General features: G+C 32.3%; 1 protein-coding gene across 1 annotated transcript in view; it reads left to right on the forward strand.

Annotated features, from left to right (window-relative positions):
* The window catches only part of LOC126886086 (fatty-acid amide hydrolase 2), a 161542-nt gene that overhangs the window by 59359 nt on the left and 82245 nt on the right, over nucleotides 1-19938 (forward strand). Inside the window, exon 2 of the mRNA XM_050652931.1 lies at nucleotides 9922-10141. Coding sequence (XP_050508888.1) covers nucleotides 9922-10141 — 220 coding nt within the window. The remainder of the gene's footprint in view (nucleotides 1-9921; nucleotides 10142-19938) is intronic.

Raw genomic sequence — 19938 nt, forward strand, 5'->3', positions numbered from 1 at the left:
AACTCAAAAACTATAAGTTTTAACAAAAAAATTATTATTGTCAAAATTGAGGCTAATAAAAAATCAAATAAATTCCTTACTAGAAAAACCTTTCAATGTTAACTGAAAGTGAGTTATAGGTTATAGGTAATTGAATGTATATTTCTTTCGTCGAGTACCCAAATCTAAGTATTCAAGCTTAAATACCGGGAAAATGATGCATTTTATAACATAAACTTATTAAACATTTGTCAAAGCTCATTGAAATATCTATCAAATAAGTGCTCGAACAAGTTGATAGCATTAAAGTTTATGCACCAAAAATGCTTCAAAATGTATCTTTTAAAAAATTTTCTAAAAAATGTTATTGTTTTTTTGTAAATAACTCCGTTAAATTTTAAAGTAACAAGTTCATCTAATAACTGGTTAAAATTTTATTCCAAAATAGTCATTTATACCTCTTACTTTTTTAAAAATAAAAGGTTAAATTAATGGCCCCGGTTACATGGTTCTCGCAGCAAAATTGAAATTTAAACGTTTCTATCTCGGATATTTTTTACTCTACGAAAATAGTAAAATGGGTAAAGTATTTGTTACAAAAAAAACTAAAATTTAGTTATTTATCATTTTTTACGTATATTGAGTATTTTTGGAGTTATTATCAAAAGAAAATAAAAAGTACGATAATTCTAAAAATTCTGATTTTTTTAAATTATACCTTTTTTTCAAAAATATGCATTCTAAACCGGTCAAATTTGTTGAAATAATTAACTAGGATAACATAAAGAAATTCTTGTGAGGATTACTACAAATTTTAATTTTTGCGGAAATGGCGTATGTTTAGTTTTTAACTTTTTCCTAAAAAAATCGAAAGGGTTCTCTTATTTCCATCATAACTTGCTTAATTTTGATGCTATTAACTTCTACTGAAGCTCATTTGATAGGTATTCCGAAGTACTTTGACAAGTGCTTAACAAGTATATTCTATAAAATGCATCGTTTTCCCGTTATGTAAGTATGAATACTTAGATTTGAGTACTCGTCGAAAAAAATATACATTCAATTACCCATAACTCACTTTAAAATAACATTAGTTTAATTCTTTAAGTGGGGAGTGTATTAAATTTTTTATTATCTTTAATTTTGGTAATATAGCTTTTTTACAAAAGCTTATAGTTTTTGAGTAATACGTGAAAAACAGCTTTAAAACATGCATTTTTTTAAGAAAAAATAAAATCTTTGATAACTCAAAAAGTATTGATTTATGTTAATAACTTTATATAACAAATTTTGCTTAGAAGTTGCCCCTCTATCGATTTCTGGTATTATTTTTAATAAAAAAATTTCACCCCCGAGAAGGGGCGGCAACCACCCCAGGGTAAAAGCGCAAGTTAACATCATGTCACCTTTGTTCCTTGAAGTATCTTCTAACTACTTACCAATTTTCATGAAAATCGATGAAGGTTCAACAAAATCGGAGATGAAAACCTTCAGTGACTCCACTAACTCCTCAACCTGTTCAGTTAAAAACTTTAAAATGCAAACACATAGTAAAATAAATCACTTGAGAAAGGCACTCTGCCGAAACAGCTGTAGTCACATAGTTTTATAATAAGTTTTGTGGAAGTATCGAAAACAAAAACTTCCGTCAAGTAACGGTCGTATCCATCAATTACAGAAAAAAATGTTTATTTTGACAAATAAGTATTATTTTTCGCCAAATTCAATGTTAAAGCTGTCACCCACCTGCCTCTTAACAGTTTGGACATTTAATTTAAGCAAAAAGCAGTGTTTATTTGTTAGATACACATTTTTTTGCTTTTGACGGCAAAAAAATGTATTTTGAATTAAATAAATTACATACGTTCTGCTTTTTGTCTCAAATAATTAATTCAAAAAAATTGTTTTTGGACACCCTGTATAGGTAAAGAATTATGTTAATGTTTATATTACTGAGTAGAGAATTAAATAAACTTTTAAATGAGCTATCACACGATCCCTACTCTCATTTAGAAAATTCATAATTTAAAATTAAAAATCGACATGTTTCGGGATTTATGTTCATTCTCGAGAAAATGTATTTATTCCAACCTAAACGTCCTCACTGTATATTGATTTGTAGAATCGTTATGAATCTTTTTTACACGGACATTTATAAAATGGTCACTTTACATTACAAGGATGAATAGAAAAACTTCGGATGTTTTTTACTTATGAGTTCATGTTCCAACGCACGCTTAAACGCTTAAAATGTTATTAGTATTCCATTAACTATGATATTATAGCTATATACATGCATACAATGTAATTGGCATTCAAATTCAAATCAAATGTTAGTTGAAATTGCTTCCGCTGAGAAATGCAGTTACGTCAAATTAAATTATACATTGATAAAGCGACATCAAATAAGTACACGCTCTACACCGACTTGTTGATCATCTAGATCTAGAATCAAATTATATTCAGATTATAATAAATAGATAAATAGATAAATATAATGTTTTATCTTCTCGTCTTCTTCGTGTACCTGTAGCGACACGCTTTATTAATAACTTTTCTCAAAACGAAATAATATGTGTCATATAAAATTCACATTTAATATACTAACCAGATGCTAAGAAGTGCCGTTAAGTTTTACGAAACGAAATTTATCCCTAACCATACGTTTTTGGTGTGTTCAGTTTAACAAACTGAATTCCCCATAAATTAATTACCTTATCGGACCTCATGTCAATAACTCACTTGGAAATGCATCCGAAGATGTTTCTTAAAACTGCAGAAATGTTTCAACTTTTAAACGCCAGATCTAAATAATTTATCGCCTTTCTGGCCAGATGGTAGAAACGCAAACATATTAGCGTTTGTGGTTTTTTTCAGCCACGATACACAACCTCCCGTCGGTAGTCACACCCCAGCGGGCGTCGGGATAGGTCAACAACACACCCTTACGAGATATAAGCAAAACACGTATTTTTACCGATTAAAATAAATATATTATTGAAAGTTTGTGTTTACATTTATTTTAATTTTAGTTAATCGTTCCCGAACCATTCGGAACATTGGTGACCCCGACGTGATAATGGCAATCATTCTCCCGAAAAGTAGATCTTATCCAAAAAACTAAAAGAGTAAAACACATATCAATCATCAAGAAGATAAACCACAGTGTGCCAGTCTGCCAATCTTCTAAGAAATAATCGTCAGAAAGAGTAGCAGATGACAAGAATAAATTAAATGGAATTAAGATTGATACTACTAGTTAAAATTTGATTTACACGTGCATACAGGGTGAGTCATGAGGAACTGTACATACTCCTACCTCGTATAGAGGCCCCTATGGGGAATAACAAATGACCATTAAAAAGTGTCTGCTCCCATTGTTTAATAATATACAGGGCGAGTTTCGCATTTTGACAGAAATTTGTATTCGTCATAATTTTTGAACGGTCAGATCGATGTGTCTCTTATTTTGGCCAATCGTTACACTATTACCACCTAATCAACTAATTTATTCAAACTAGGAAAAAATCAGGTCCGGCTTTAAAAAAATTAGTTCGTTTGGGTCTTAGAAAAAATTTCACCCTGTATACGCTTTTTGAAAACTCTAATATGGATTTTACAAATTAGACAAATAGGCAATTAAAATGGCATATTTATTCTTTTCCGCACACGATTACTTAATTTTTTATAAAAAAATCAAATTTCACTATGAATTAAAAGTTTGGTAAAATGAACCATAGATTTAAAAAAAATAACTTTTATAATAAAAATTAATTTTTTTTGCACAAATAAGTAATATATGTTACCATCCAATCAACTGATTTATTCAAACTAGAGAAAAATCAGGTCCGGATTTAAAAAATTAGTTCGTTTTGGTCTTAGAAAAAATTTCACCCTTTATACGCTTTTTGAAAACTCTAATATGAATTTTACAAATAAGACAAATAGGCAATTAAAATGGCATATTTATTTTTTCCCCACACGGTTACTTAATTTTTTATTAAAAAATCAAATTTGTCAAAATCGGAATTTTAACCTAAAAATGAAAAAAAAATGAACTCACGGTTTAACTCGCTACAACTCTGTTCCATTTTAATATTTTTTTTCTAAAATTTTTACAGCACCTACCTCTTACCATTGTGAAGACTATGAAAATTGTTGTAGACTTTCAGTCTTCTTCTTGTAAAAGTTGCAAACCTGTAAATCGCAAAAATTAGGTGGAAAAATTTAAAATTTATCAATTTGATCATGATCACGTCTATGTTAAACTATAGAGTCCAAAAGAAGTGTTATGGGAAGTTTTAGATCTAGACGTGTTATAGAAAAAAAAAAAAGGTAAAACTTTTAATTTTAAGAAAAACGTTGTTTTTGTAAATTAATTTTTGTAAAAAAAGTTAATTTTTTTTAAATCTATGCCAAAACTTTGCCAAACTTTTTATGCATAGTCAAATTTGATTTTTTTAATAAAAAAAATAAGTAATCGTGTGGGGAAAAAATAAATACGCCATTTTAATTGCCTATTTGTCTTATTTGTAAAATTCATATTAGAGTTTTCAAAAAACGTATACAAGGTGAAATTTTTTCTAAGACCCAAACAAACTAATTTTTTAAATCCGGGCCTGATTTTTTTCTAGTTTGAATAAATCAGTTGAGTGGGTGATAACATAAATTAAATATTTGTTCAAAAAAAATTCATTTTTGTAATAAAAGTTATTTTTTTTAAATCTATGGTTCACCAAACTTTTAATTATTCATAGTCAAATTTGATTTTTTTTTTATAAAAAATTAAGTAATCGTGTGGGGAAAAAAATAAATATGCCATTTTAATTGCCTATTTGTCTAATTTGTAAAAATCATATTAGAGTTTTCAAAAAGCGTATACAGGGTGAAATTTTTTCCAAGACCAAAACGAACTTATTTTTTAAATCCGGGCCTGATTTTTTTCTTGTTTGAATAAATCAGTTGATTGGTGGTAACATAAATTAAATATTTGTTTAAAAAAAATTAATTTTGGTAATAAAAGTTAATTGTGTTAAATATATAGTTCACTTTACCAAACTTTTAATTCAATATCAAATTTGATTTTTTTTATAAAAAATTAAGCAATCGTGTGCGGAAAAAAATTAATATGTTATGTTAATTGCCTATTTGTCTAATTTGTAAAATTCATATTAGAGTTTTCAAAAAGCTTATACAGGGTGAAATTTTTTCTAAGACCCAAACGAACTAATTTTTTTAAAGCCGGACCTGATTTTTTTCTAGTTTGAATAAATCAGTTGATTAGGTGGCAATAGTGTAACGATTGACCAAAATAAGAGACACATCGATCTGACCGTTCAAAAATTAGGACAAATACAAATTTCTGTCAAAATGCGAAACTCGCCCTGTATATTATTAAACAATGGGAGCAGACATTTTTTAATGGTCATTTGTTATTCCCCATGGGAGCCTCTATACGAGGTAGGAGTATGTACAGTTCCTCATGACTCACCCTGTATATGAAAATTAGAAATATATATTTAAAACTAAAATATCAGAAACCATGCTCTTAGATGGGAGGTTAGGTTAGATATAAAAATATTAGAAAGACTGTTATACGGAACTAGGTATGCATGGAATATAATGAGGAATATAATGACTGTAAGAAATTATTATAAAAAAGCTGTATGAAAAACTCACCCCAAGAGAATATTAATTGTTGATGGAAAATGTTTTAATATTCGAATTACATGCCTATTTAAGGAATAATTCTTCCCTTCCTTTTTGTATCTTCTGGTAGGGATGAAGTGACACTGTCATTGAAAACGACATTTGAAATGACGACCAAGTACTATGAAGTTGCAGGCATGTTCCGTATTGAGAGACAGCTATTTACAGAGGAAGAATATACGGGGTACGTTCAGTATGATGATTTAGATTTTAGATGAAAAGAGATATATTAAATAAAACTTTAAAAAGGGAGTAAACCACCCCTGAGTTAAAAGCGCCATAAGATATAGGGTAGACTTTGTTTCTTGAGCTATTCCCTACTTACAGTGAAAATATCAAGTAAGTTGATGCAGTAGGGTGGAATTCGGAGCCAAATACCCTCACTGACTGCACTAATAGATACCTACATCATTCATACATTACCATAGTCTACCGGACATCATAGGGAAACCTGGCGAATTTGAACGTCCCCGTAAGATTTGGGCAGCCCTTAATCGAATTCGAACAAACTGTGGAAGATGCGCCGACTCCCTCCACAGATGGGGTAAACTCCCCTCGCCTTCTTGTGACTGCGGCGCTGCAAGACAGACGATCAGTCACATTGTTCAGGACTGCCCACGCAGAGCATACACAGGCGACCCTATAGACTTTGTAATGGCAACCGAAGGGTCAATCGAATATATAAAAAAATTGGACATCTGTTTGTGATGCATTGTATAATGCATAAATCTAAATATATTCTGTGATATACTTAAGCCATACGCTAAATAAAATAAATTCATACATGAATGCATTCACTTAAAGGGTCATTTGGATACCACAATAAAATCACCAATAATTGACATATCTAAATATTTAAAGAAGAGTGGATTGAAAGATATTTTCCCTAATTTTGATATTGCTTTACGCATTTATTTGTGCCTCCCAGTTGCCAACCAACGTGTCCGCCGAAAGGTCATTTTCGAAAATGTCAAGAATTGAAAATAGTCATGAAAATAATTTCCGATCAAGTATGACGCAAGAACTTCTTAACAATTTGTCGATTTTGTCCATAGAAAGTGACGTAACAAAGGCGATAAATTATGACGACATTATAGATAATTTTTTCACAGAAAAATCAAGAAAGAATCTGATGTGATCGAACTGGAATGACAATTTTTATGTATTCTTATTTAAATAAAAAAATCTGCTTGCAATTTTTTTTCGCAAAAATGGTACATGCTTGAAGGGAGGCTACTAGAGAATTGCCTAGGGCGTCAATTGACCTAAACGCGGCCCTGCAGACATCAGAAATTTTTCAATTTCTAAATTATTCGATGACATGAATACCAAGTAAACGGGATATATCGTAAATTAATTGAACTTAGATTGCAAGTCTTCCTCTACCTACATGATAAACAATCTTGTTTCTTTTAATTATCGCTGTGACGAAACAAATCAGCCTTGTGCAGATAGCGAAAGAGTACGCGCACAAGAAGATATATTATTATACAATAAAGTAATCATAACATTACATAATGTATTATGTACGTAATCAAAACAGGAAACTTTCGTTGAGAGATAAGCCATAGCAAATATATGCCAAGCTTTATTCAAGTGAATCAAAATCCAAATTATACAGTATTTATTAGTAAACATGAATTCGATAAGTAATATTTTATTTCGTAAATCAATATACGATTATACTTTGTATAGTATTATAACAGAACTATTATTAGTGATATATTCCCCTAAGTATAAATAAGTTAAACAGGAAGAAGCTTTATGCCCGCACTTCACTCTCGCCGAAGTCGATCGAGGTTCAACAAGTACGAGAGTGTAGACGGCCACCTTGTGTAACTTTGCCTTACTTCGTTCTACTTCCATTCTCTGTCGGTCTGGCGCGTCCGAATCAAAGGGATCTTTGTCGGTATCGCACCGCTCTTTGTCGCTCTTTGTCCTCGCGAAGTAGAACGAGTGTGTAGAGAGGGTACTCCGGTCAACTTTGGCGAAGTAACTTCGCCGAGAGTGTGGAGCCCGCTTCAAACAAAGAGATATCGGAATACAGAGCTACTTTTATCAACGGTGAGAGCAAAAACAGACGAACCGCTCTGCAGCGCTACTGAGTAGATCCACAAAGTGGCTTACAAGCGATTTTGTAGCCCCAATGATTTAATGGATGCCACAGTGGCGAAGATCGGCAACAGTGGCTGGCCACTGTTGCCGATCTTAAATCTCTACATAATACAACTAAATTTAAAAGTTACCCAAACTGGAACATGAAGTAAAAACCACTTCTATGTAAAAGGTATATTTACTAAAAATTTTTAGAATCCCAATGGATTCAATAAAATGAGTTACTCTCGGGTAGAGTTTCACCATGTTCCCAGAGGTTTAATCCCTGAACATCGGCGTTTAGCCATTTTAAATTTATTTTAACATAATGTAGATATATTTATAATCACAACCATTGTTTGGTTCTGGGGCTATTTTGCAAGTATTCAAATTCACTGATGATGGACCGATAGGTTTGAAAACGTTCTGATGAACTCATTTTATTGAATCCATTGGGATTCTAAAAATTTTTAGTAAATATACCTTTTACATAGAAGTGGTTCATGTTCCAGTTTGTTTAACTATAAGGTATACAGCCAACCCAGAGAACTACCCCTTTTTAGTTTAAAAGTTACCGTTCTTAAATCTCTTAGATTCAACAAAATGCAATCCACATGTCTTTTAAATATCCAGCTCGAGGGACCAATGTTAATTGCCATATTAAAAAGTGTTCTGTAGCGATTCCAGGATGATGAAAAAACGGACAATAATTTAACAACATTGAATTTGTTGAAAAGGGAACCTACAATAATTTTTAGCGATGTCGATATGAAAAGGGCGGTATCATTGAACTTCGCCAATATATTATTATGTCTACTCGCTTGTGTTGTCTTTTTGCAGAGCTGCCAAAAGTGTGCCGTATAATTTTGTGTATTCTTGTTACCATCAGTTCTTTCATTCTCTTATTTAAACAGAGCAAAAATGTATTTGCAGAGTTCTCAAGGACAAGAGAATTTGTCAGCTTCGAAGCACAATACCTTAGAGCTCGAAACAAATGACAGTCGATGAAAAGCCCTATAGAGTTAAATTTTGTAAACTAGACTAGCTGGTAAATCTTTCCTAGACATAAAGCATTTCCCAAAGAGTTGTGTAACTGAACTTATGTAACTGAAATAGTATATTAAGTATGGAGAACGGTAAGGGTTTTATACCGATCGAAGACAATTGTTTGGAGGAGGAGCGGAGCGACGACTCCAATTATTGTCTGAGATCGGTTATCCTTAACGTTCGACATGCTTATAACGTTTTTTGCACGATTGATACCATTATAAATTATAAAATTAAACATTTTCGTCATATTGACTAGTTTCATTCATTTTATCAAGATAGATACTTTGGTTGTTAGGTAGTAACTAGGGTGCATAAAAACAATGGAGAATTGAGTTTTTATTTAGTTGTCAATAATTTTAAGTACAATTTTGATTATTATAAATTAAAATATGAGCGAAAGTGAATTTGAAGAAATTGAACGGGCTTGGGAAGAAGGGTTCCGCAATTATTCCCGAAAAAATCCAAAATCCGTTATCAAAATACCTACCAAAGTTTTAAAAAATGGTGCGAAGGCAAGAATTTAAGAATCGAAGAAAAGACTCTATTGGCATATTTCGTTCAAAGACATACGCAGTTGAAAGCTCCTGGAAGCCTCTGGGCAGAATATTCAATGATTAAATCCACCGTTTTTCTTTATGATAGCATTGATATTTCCAAGTTTTCAACTTTGATCGCGTATTTGAAGAGAAAAAATGTTGGATACTACTAATGTATGCGATTCTGCAGGAGTTTCTGTTAGAAGTGAAACCACAGCCCAAACAAGTGGGATTTCATTAAATAATTTAACAAATTGTACCATAAGTTTCAATATTAATAAATAATTCATTAGTTTTCTTTATTATTTCAAAAAATAAATTAAAATTAAGAGATTGTTTAACTCGACGGTAAGTGAATTACTTACCGTCGAGTTGGAGTACTTACCGTCGAGTTGGATTACTTACCGTCGAGTTGCTAGTAAATGTCACCTACTGACGTAAAATCTGTCACGGTAAACAGTCAAAAATGATCAATCGTGCAAAAAATGTATTTTTTTACAAAACTTCTCTTCTAACTAAAAGTTGTGTTTTACAATTTTTTTTTTTATTTCAGATAACCAGCACAGAGGTGTTACAATCGTTCATAGACAGAATTAGCGAAGTGAATTCTGTCCTAAATTGCGTCGTGGCTGACAGATTCGAAGAAGCCAAAAAGGAAGCTCAAAAAGTTGACGAACTGATAGCCTCGGGAGCTATTCCCGAAGAAAAGCTTGCTCAGGAGAAACCGTTTTTGGGTGTCCCCTTTTCGACCAAGGACTGTATTCCGGTCAAAGGTGAGTGCCAATAGAATTTTATATAGAATTGTTACGTTAGTCACTTGTCAACGACCCCTAGATTATACTCTCGTGTAAACAACCGTCAAGTACCTGTTTTCAGGTTGTTAGGGTCTACTGATTCCTTAAATAGGATTCGATAGGATTAAAAAGACTGGAAGCGTTATCAGACCAACTGTCGGGTCAAACGAAAATTCCAGAACCAACATCAAAGAATATAAATAAGAGAATTTATGTGAAACGGGGTCAGTCGTTAAAATTACTGTCCGTGTTATAAATGTCTGATATAAATTGTAAGTAAATAATTGTAGATATTTATAAGTTGTATGTTTTAATGTGTATAATTAAATTAAAAATAAAGATAAAAATGTACATATACCATTTTTATTCAGTTGAAATGCGACGCCAAAACCGTCTTAATTTGTACTTAGATTAGAGAGCGCAACCAGCACTCTTATCGACGATTTCACCTCTTGTTAGAGGCTCTTCAGAGAATGCATAGGCTGGTTTCTCTAGTCCAGGTAAATTTTTTTCGACATATTAGTACCCCATTGCAACTGACGTGAAGGTAGTAGGTGCGTAGCGGCATCTGCTAAATTAAAGACTAAGTTTTTCAACCTAATAAAAATATTTGTAAAATAAAATATTTTTAAAAGATTTTTAATTGAAAAACTTATTGGCCCATGTCACCTCCAAGGCTTCTACAATATGCAATCCATCTGGCTTGCATATTGTAGAAGCCTTGGAGGTGTCACCAGGAAAATGGCCCAATAAGTTTTTCAATTAAAAATCTTTTAAAAATATTTTATTTTACAAATATGTTTATTAGGTTGAAAAACTTTCATTTAGCAGATGCCGCTACGCACCTACTACCTTCACGTCAGTTGCAATGGGGGACTAATATGTCGAAAAAATTTTACCTAGACTAGAGAAAGCAGCCTATGCATTCTCTGAAGAGCCTCTAACAAGAGGTGAAATCGTCGATAAGAGTGCTGGCTGCACTCTCTAGTCTAAGTAAAAATTAAGACGGTTTTGGCTTCGCATTGCAACTGAATAAAAATGGTATACATTTTTATTTTATTTTATATTAGTATTACTCTTATAGAGTAATTATGTCCATTTTCCGTTGGAACTTTACCAAGCTGCAGACGGGGGGTTGTGAATTGCATAGTGTAGAATTCCTTCCCTTTTGTCTTCACTGCAGCATCCATCTGGCTTGCATATTGTAGAAGCCTTGGAGGTGTCACCAGGAAAATGGGCCAATAAGTTTTTCAATTAAAAATCTTTTAAAAATATTTTATTTTACAAATATTTTTATTAGATTGAAAAACTTAGTCTTTAAAAATAAAGACTAATAAATTAATTGTTTTCAACTAAAATGAGTATTAAAAATAAAATGAAGTGAAGAACATATTACAGAATAATATACAACTTTTTTAAAATGGGGTGTTTATCTTCTTCTGTGTGTGCCGTGCTTGTTTTTAAGCGTTGGTCGTATTAACAAGCTGATAAATGTGTCTTGGTCTTTTCAAGCGTTGGTCGTATTAACAAGCTGATAAACATACGCATTGCGCCATTGAGTTTTAGACCAATTTTCAGCTTGCCACGGGGATTGCTTAAATAAGAATCGAAAAGGATGGCGCAATGTAAGTAAGAATTAAGGCGGCTCTATCTATATGCTGAGCTGGGCTAAGCTGGAGCTTAAGATTTGTTGCTGCAACCAGGCATAAGAATCTCACAGTATAAACAGGCTTAACAGGCATTGGCTCAACATCCTTCAGGGGAAGATCCTCTGACTAGATTTAAAAAAGAGCTAAAAACAACCAGAATAAAAAAAATATGAAAAAAAAATTTTTCAGAAACGCTTTTCTTTAGTTACGAGTGACTAAAATTAAAAATATTATAAAAAAATCAACTAAAAAGCAAAAAATTAAAAAAAAATTGAAAAAATCTAACACATCCGTCAAAGAAAAGCGCGGCGCGTGTTCATCGAATAAACGGTTTTCGCCCCATGCTTTTCTTTAACAAATGTGTTAGATTTTTTCAATTTTTTTTTTATTTTTTGCTTTTTAGTTGATTTTTTTATAATATTTTTAATTTTAGTCACTCGTAACTAAAGAAAAGCGTTTCTTAAAAAAATTTTTTCATATTTTTTTTATTTTTTACTTTTTAGTCTTACACTTTTCAAACATTAAAATATATCGTCATGTTTATTAAAATATGTATAAAACATAATATGATGTACTAACATGAAAAGTAGTCGGATTCGGCAAAAAATTTGAAACTTTATTGTTTATTAATGAAGCATAACGTAAACAATTAACGTAAAAAGTGAAATTATGTATTGTTCATATCATTAGCTATTGGGACCGTGCAAGTTCGGCAAAGCGACCTCTATTTCTACGCTCTGTACTTTTATTCGCACTTTTAATTATATTGGCCAATTATAATAGTCCTGGTTGCTGGATAATTGTCAAGGCCATAGTCCAAAAAAATAATAAGAAAAAATAAGATGCAGGTTATGTTTAGCAAACGTAAACAATTGTATGTAGTAAATAAAATTAGTTATTAAAATGCAGTACTGCAAGCAAAATAAAATTAATTAAATTTACCTTTATATAATAATTGCATATCATATCAATATTGTGGAGCAATATATAATTTTTCTGCTTCAATGACATAGGGTATGAAATATACGTCAATTTGACAATTTCAATTGACAATATGAATTATTTAAGATAGTTGCAATATTTCTCCGCGACTCGCGCACGGTCGTTTCTCGTTTCCCTTCCAAGTACTTGCACACCGCGAATACAATCCGTAAAAGTTTGAAATTTTTACATTGTAAAAAACAAGAGAATTTAAGCGTTTTCCATTAAAATAGTTTTTTTTTTATTTAAACAATTAATAAACATGAAAAGAATTTTTTATTGACTATTCGTGTATTGTTCCCGCGAATGCATATGTCTGCAAATTTTCATTCATTTGCATTGAAGAAAAGGCAGTCAAATTAACGTCTAAAGATTTGACGCAAACTATTGAACTAAATAAAAGCGTTTAAAAATATAGAAAGCAGCTAAGTTGACTAACCAGGTATTTTAACATCATGTCAAACATATTATGTTTAATTCAATTAAAATTATGTATAGACGAGGAAAAACTGTGTGTCTTTCCACATGTTTGATGTGTTTATAAACTCGTATATCCACTTAATACCTTAAGTGTATTGGAAAAATAGTATAAATAGGCAAATAATCACTTATCTTTTATCAGAATAACTGCCTTTTACCACTTTCCGTATCGATTGAATGCTCATTCTCATAAAAGGTAGACACAAAATCGAAAAATGCCCCTAGCCTATAATCAGCAGCATGATAAATTCCGATAATGATGAGTTTACTGGAAAATTTGAAAACATATTAGAGACGACACGATCGATAGGCGACGCCGTTTTAATTCCAATAACGCCATGTAATGGAGAGTACAGGGCGGAGAAAACAAAACAAAGTCAGATATCTGGTCTGGAAACATACTGTACACGGTGGAAGAAATACTAAACATGCAAATATCCGATCTATAATAAAAGCCACAGTTAGAATGCAGTGCAGATAGCTTAGCTTATAGTACAGGGGTGGCCAAACTGTGGCTCGCGAGCCTCATGTGGCTATTTGAAGGATAATCTGTGGCTCTCAACAAATGTACCTGAATTTATTTTAATTTTTGTGTTTCAAAATGTCTTAAATTACTGCCATCAAATATAAAAGACTAAGTGTAACATCAGGACTTAGACAAAGAGACCCCTCATCACTGTTGCTATTCAATTTGATATTAGAATTTGTAATAAGTAAAATATCATCTGAGCTGACAGGAGTAGTGCGAATCGAGGATCAAAACTATTGCTGATGATCTACGTGCAGTCGCTCATTCTATAAGAGATGTGAGAGGTGTTACCCCAGGCTGTGGGTGAAAAAACGTGATATAATTCAGGAATTTTTTAAACCTATCAGGTGTTGTAAAGGACGATGCCAGGAATAACTTCTACTAAAATGTAACCAAAAATATTGTGCGCTTTTTTTTATTGCGATTTTTTATTTGTTTTTGCAATTTTTAAAGATTTTTAATTTTGCAGCTTAGGATATTGATTTTAGAGAAAAACTTTTTAATAGAAAGTTGTAGTAAATTAAAAAACCTACAATTTGAGCTGTGGTAAGTTTAATTTCGTTAATTGGTTATTGCAAAACAGCCTGCGAAAGGTCCAAAATGGCCGTTTTTTACAATTGCATTATTTATTGTACAAATAATTTTTTTTATTTTTTAAAGCTTTAAAATGAAGATCTTTCAATTCCAAACATAAAAAAAATTGTAAAGCCAGATTAACGAATTTGTTGCTTAGATATTATAAATTGTTTATCACAAGAGGTCAAATGTCGAAGGCTATAACTTTTTGAAAAAAAATCGTAGAGAGTTGGTGAAACATCTAATCTCCTTCTAAAGAGTTATATTTTCATATTCTGATGTAAATAAATGCATAAAACATTTTTAAACCTATAATTTTTGGGTTTGAAAATAAGGGGGCAAATTTCATTATAAACATTTAGAGCTGAAACGGCCCTGTACATCCTATGAGTTTTAACTTACAGATTATTGTTGCTAAAGATGAAACGAAGATTTATAAAAAAATAAAAAATTTCTACGACCAACTGAAGCCGAGATAATTTTTGGGTTTGAAAATAAGGGGGCAAATTTCGTTATAAACATTTAGAGCTGAAGCGGCCCTGTATATCCTATGCGTTTCTAACTTACAGATTATTGTTGCTGAAGACGAAACGAAGATTTATAAAAAAAATTGAAATTTTCTTTTTTTTCTTAAATCCTAGTGCCTTTATTTATAACAATTAAGAAATTATTTTACAGTCATTGACTAAAGAAAGACCTATATTATCTTAAAATAAAAATTATTATAAAATATAATTACATTTAATTCTTAAAAATTATTTTTTAAATCGGTGCTTTTGCAAGCGGCCGAATTTTGCAAATCGCCCGGCTCGCTTCAAATCCGCGCGCGCGGAAAATTTTTACGTAACTTGTATTAAATTTTGACAGAAAACAATTTAATAATATTACCATTATAATATACAGTCTATTTACCACTGTATTTGTTTTTCTTGATAAACTTTTATATGTGAAATCCAAAAAGAATAGTCACTACAAAAAGAAAAAGTTTTATATTGTATATTATAGTAAGAAGTAACATTATTATTATTATATTTATATGTATAACAATGAAAAAATTAAAAATATAGTTATATATTTCAAGTTAAGTCAATATTCTACCTCTTACTCAAGGGCTTGAGCCATAAATCTTACAAACATGCGTGTCGTCGGCTAGTGGGTGGATTTGGCATAGGGAAAAATAACATCTCATTTGCCGCTAATTCGTCCAACGGTGATCAACTACAAATTAGGGTGGTTCGAAAAAAACTTTTTTTTTATTTCAGATCGCTATAGTGCGCAAAAGTTGCCATTGGTATAGACTTGAAAAAAGCACTAATTATTATTTTTTTATTAATTTGTCTTCCGGTCGCGCAATGCCATCGAAGTTAGCAAAAATTGTGAATTACCTTAATTTTTCATATATTTTTTTAACAGGCCAGATGGTTTTAATTGCGTTCCTATACCATTAATTAACTACTAAAAGTATGTAAAATCAATATAAATGCACTTATTATACATTTGTTTCATATCTTCCGGTCGCGCAACATAATACAAAATGAGTAAAATTAGTAGTTTTTGCAAAATTTCAAAGTTTGACTGTTTGGTACAATTTAATCATACGACTTATAGAGATGCTATAGTTTAATATAATTACAATAATATATTTAAAATCCAAGCATATAAGATAAATTTTGATATTCAACAGCAGACTACCGAGAGTCGAGGCGAAAGTGACCAGTGCCAGCGAAGCGCGCGCTGCCACAAATAAAGATGCATGTGGGAATACCTCTACAATGGAGTATTTGTCTTCTCCATTACAACGAACTGCGATTCCACCACCTTTTCCAACACTTAGATGAAAATACAACAGGCCCAATAGGATATTCCGGACCAATTGGAAAGGCCCTACCTGATTGTGAAAGACTACCATTTATTGATTTTAATCCTATTGATTGTGAGATTCCAAAAGTTGGCAAGCGTATTCTTAGCAAGCACCAATAATTGTACTTTCTTGAGATATCAGAAGTCATCAAGTCAGGACATTGTTCAGAAGACTTTGTAGTGGGTACGTGATCCTAGCCCAACGTCACATTCAAGATGGCTTACTACTGCAAACCGAGTTTTGCGTTTCTACATCAGTGTGTCCAACCATCTGAAAATCTGAGAGAGATTGTCACTTTCATTCTCAAATGTTATAATATGCCTATGTGGTTTGCCACAAAAATAAACCACAAATTCACAAATGGGCCTAGACATGATTACAAAATCATTGAATATTCAAGGTACTTACCAGAAGAGCTTCTTCAAGTTGTTGATCCCTTTTTACAACGGAATGCTTACTTTGCCCATCCCGAAAATTTACTTTTGGCTATGGTAACTGATGACAGAAACCATATCCGAGAGCTGGGCTTTAGGCGTATCATGAAGGAAAAGCAAGCAATATCTGAAAGTGACTCTATCAGAATCTTTAAACCACCAAACTTAAACTTTGAAGCTAAATAGTATTACGAAATTATCAAATGGAACACTAGTACACTGAATCCCCTCTACTGCTAAGAACATTGACTAATGAAGAGATAAAACAGTATGTGAGCAATGACTTCAAGCCTGTTATGAGTATAGATACTTTGCCATGCCATACACAGGCAGTTGAAAGATGCGTTAAACTAGTGACCGTAGCTTCAAGTAAAGTGTGTGCACACAGTTCCAGAGACGGCTATATTAGAACCACATTATTTCACCGCTCAGCGATGCTAACGATTAAAATCAGCAACAACTGGTAGTCTTTCACAATCAGGTAGGGCCTTTCCAATCGGTCCGGATATCCTATAGTGCCTGTTGTATTTCCATCTAAGTGTTGGAAAAGGTGGCGGAATGGCAGTTCGTTGTAATGGAGAAGACAAATATTCCATTGTAGAGGTCTTCCCACATGTATCTCTATTTGTGGTTGCGCGAGCTTCGCTGGCATTCGCCTCTCGGTAGTCTGCTGTTTTTGACGAAGCTGCGCGACCTAATTCCACTTGAATATCAAAATGTATTTTAGATGCTTGGATTTTAAATGTATTATTGTAATTGAATTTAACTATAGCATCTCTAAAAGTTGTATGATTAAATTGTACTAAACAGCCAAACTTTGAAATTTTGCAAAAACTACTAATTTTACTCATTTTGTATTACGTTGCGCGACCGGAATATATGAAACAAATGTATAAGTGCATTTATATTGATTTTACATACTTTTAGTAGTTAATTCATGGTATAGGAACGCAATTGAAAGCATCTGGCCTGTTAAAAATTTTTTTGAAAAATTAAGGTTTTTCACAATTTTTGCTAACTTCGATGGCATTGCGCGACCGGAAGACAAATTAATAAAAAAATAATAATTAGTGCTTTTTTCAAGTCTATACCAATGGCAACTTTTGCGCACTATAGCGATCTGAAATAAGAAAAAAAGTTTTTTTCGAACCACCCTACTACAAATGAAGGCTTCAGTGAGATTCAAATCACCGAATTAAATAACTACCCAATGAACATTAATACATGGTGTATTTTTCCGTAGTGTATCGTTATGTTGTTGTTATAGAATGAGTAGTATCTGTAGAATTTTTGTTTTAACATCTTAAACATACTACAAATTGCTTTGTAAGTATTATATCACTTTTGTTAAGGTTATTTATACTTATAGACTTCATCCTTTATTTGTTGTGAACTGATGAAGCTTTCAAATTGTAAAGCGAAACGTTTTCGATATATCAATGAAGTAGTTGACTTCTTTATTTAATTGCCAACTAAATGGACCGATTCAACCTCTGAATTCACTAGCTGAATACCTTTAAATTTAAATTAACGGTCGCATACCTTGCAACGTTATATATTTCATATTGCGACGTATTTCCGGAGTGAGCGTTTCAAGGGACAGCTTCAAGACAGGGGAATAGGGACAAATTTCGTCAGTATCCGACATCCTCAAAGTAATCCTTCAGAGCGTTTTATACAGGAGACTACGAAATTCCTTCGCATTGCTGCAAATGGACAACATAGACGATGGGACAGGAAAGTGGCGGAAATAGAAAACTACTTAAACACCATTCCAAGTACGGTGACAAAAGAGACTCCGGAATATATCATGAAGGGTGTTATGCCATTCCGGCCATGGGAAGAACCTGAGCAGAGGGAATACCAACGAGTCTTGGAAATTGTGCAGAGGAGGCTGCAGCGCAGTAATGAAAAATATCTCCAAAGGCAAAATCATAATAGGAGACGACGCCCAGTGATTTTTCAGAAGGGAGAAAAGGTGCTTGTAAGGGCATTACGAGTATCAAATCTCACTGGGGACGTTTGCGCAAAACTAATGCCTATTTTCGAGGGTCCATACATCGTGCACAATGAAAATGGAATAAACAGTTATGTTCTGAGGCATGTGGATTCAGAAAAGTTACGAGGAGTTTACAATATCCATGATGTGTACAAATACCACGAATAAAGACAAATGCATAAAATTTAAGGTAGGATAAGAGAATTAGGTTAGGATAATATGATAATAAGAGAAAAGTATTGTTGTCGAGAGAAAATCTTTTTTTTGTTGCACTTATTAATACTGATTTTATCTCAAAACAAGGCGGGGATGTTATTGTGTTTTCAATTTATCAATCAAAAGGCAAAATGAAAATTAAATTAAATTTTTTTTTAAATAACGCAGGCACATAAATTTGATACACCCTGTATATTAAGCTGTAAATATTTATTAGAATTTAGTTTGGATGTAAGTGGATTTCTCTTTTAATGAGCTTTCCGATGAACCATTAAAGACTTTTGTGAATAATTAAAGTGAAAAGGACGATGTATTTAGATTTAAAATGGAAATAGATTGTTTATTACGAGAACTATAGAATCCACAGGTAGAGGTAATTATCAATTTCTAGAAAAGGTGATTTAAAAGAAAGTTTGGAATGTTAATATCTTTGTTTCAACCCAAGTAAATTTTGTAGGGTTCCACGAAAGTAATTAGGATGGTCGGAATAATTTTGAAAATGACTGTTTGTTTGTCAAATGGAAAAGTCGATGTTTCTGATTCTTGGCAAGTTGGAAGGGGAAAGGTAGATTGGATGATTGAGAGAGTTTGAAAAAGAAGTCATTATGTTTTTGGTATCGCTGAGGAGCAGTTCGACGTTTTCGTGAATAGATAGTTAGCAAGTACCAGTGGTTGTGTGATAGTGGAGAATAGTGTTGAAAAGTGGAACGAGAGACAGATCAAATTGAGACGAAATACCTCTTTGATTCTGTATTATTGTGAGAAGGAGAGCAGAGAATTTTTGGAGTTTTGTTTGAATCGAGTACGTGTCAAAAGAGGCCCGGCTTGTTGGAGAATTGGTGCTGGTATGCTGATAGTTTTGAAGCTGGAGAGCGGAGAGGGCTTTGATGAGTAGCCTTTAACATAGTCAACGAGGGAGAGCTGTTTTGGGTCACGAGAAGACATCAGAGTGAGTGAAGCAAAAAGGTCAGTCAACTTATGTGAAAGATATTTTTATGTTCGGAAACTAAAATTTTGAGTAAAAGGCATATGAATTAAAATTCCAATATTT

This window comes from Diabrotica virgifera, chromosome 1 (genome assembly GCF_917563875.1).
Source record: "Diabrotica virgifera virgifera chromosome 1, PGI_DIABVI_V3a".
Classification (NCBI taxonomy): Eukaryota; Metazoa; Arthropoda; class Insecta; order Coleoptera; family Chrysomelidae; genus Diabrotica; species Diabrotica virgifera.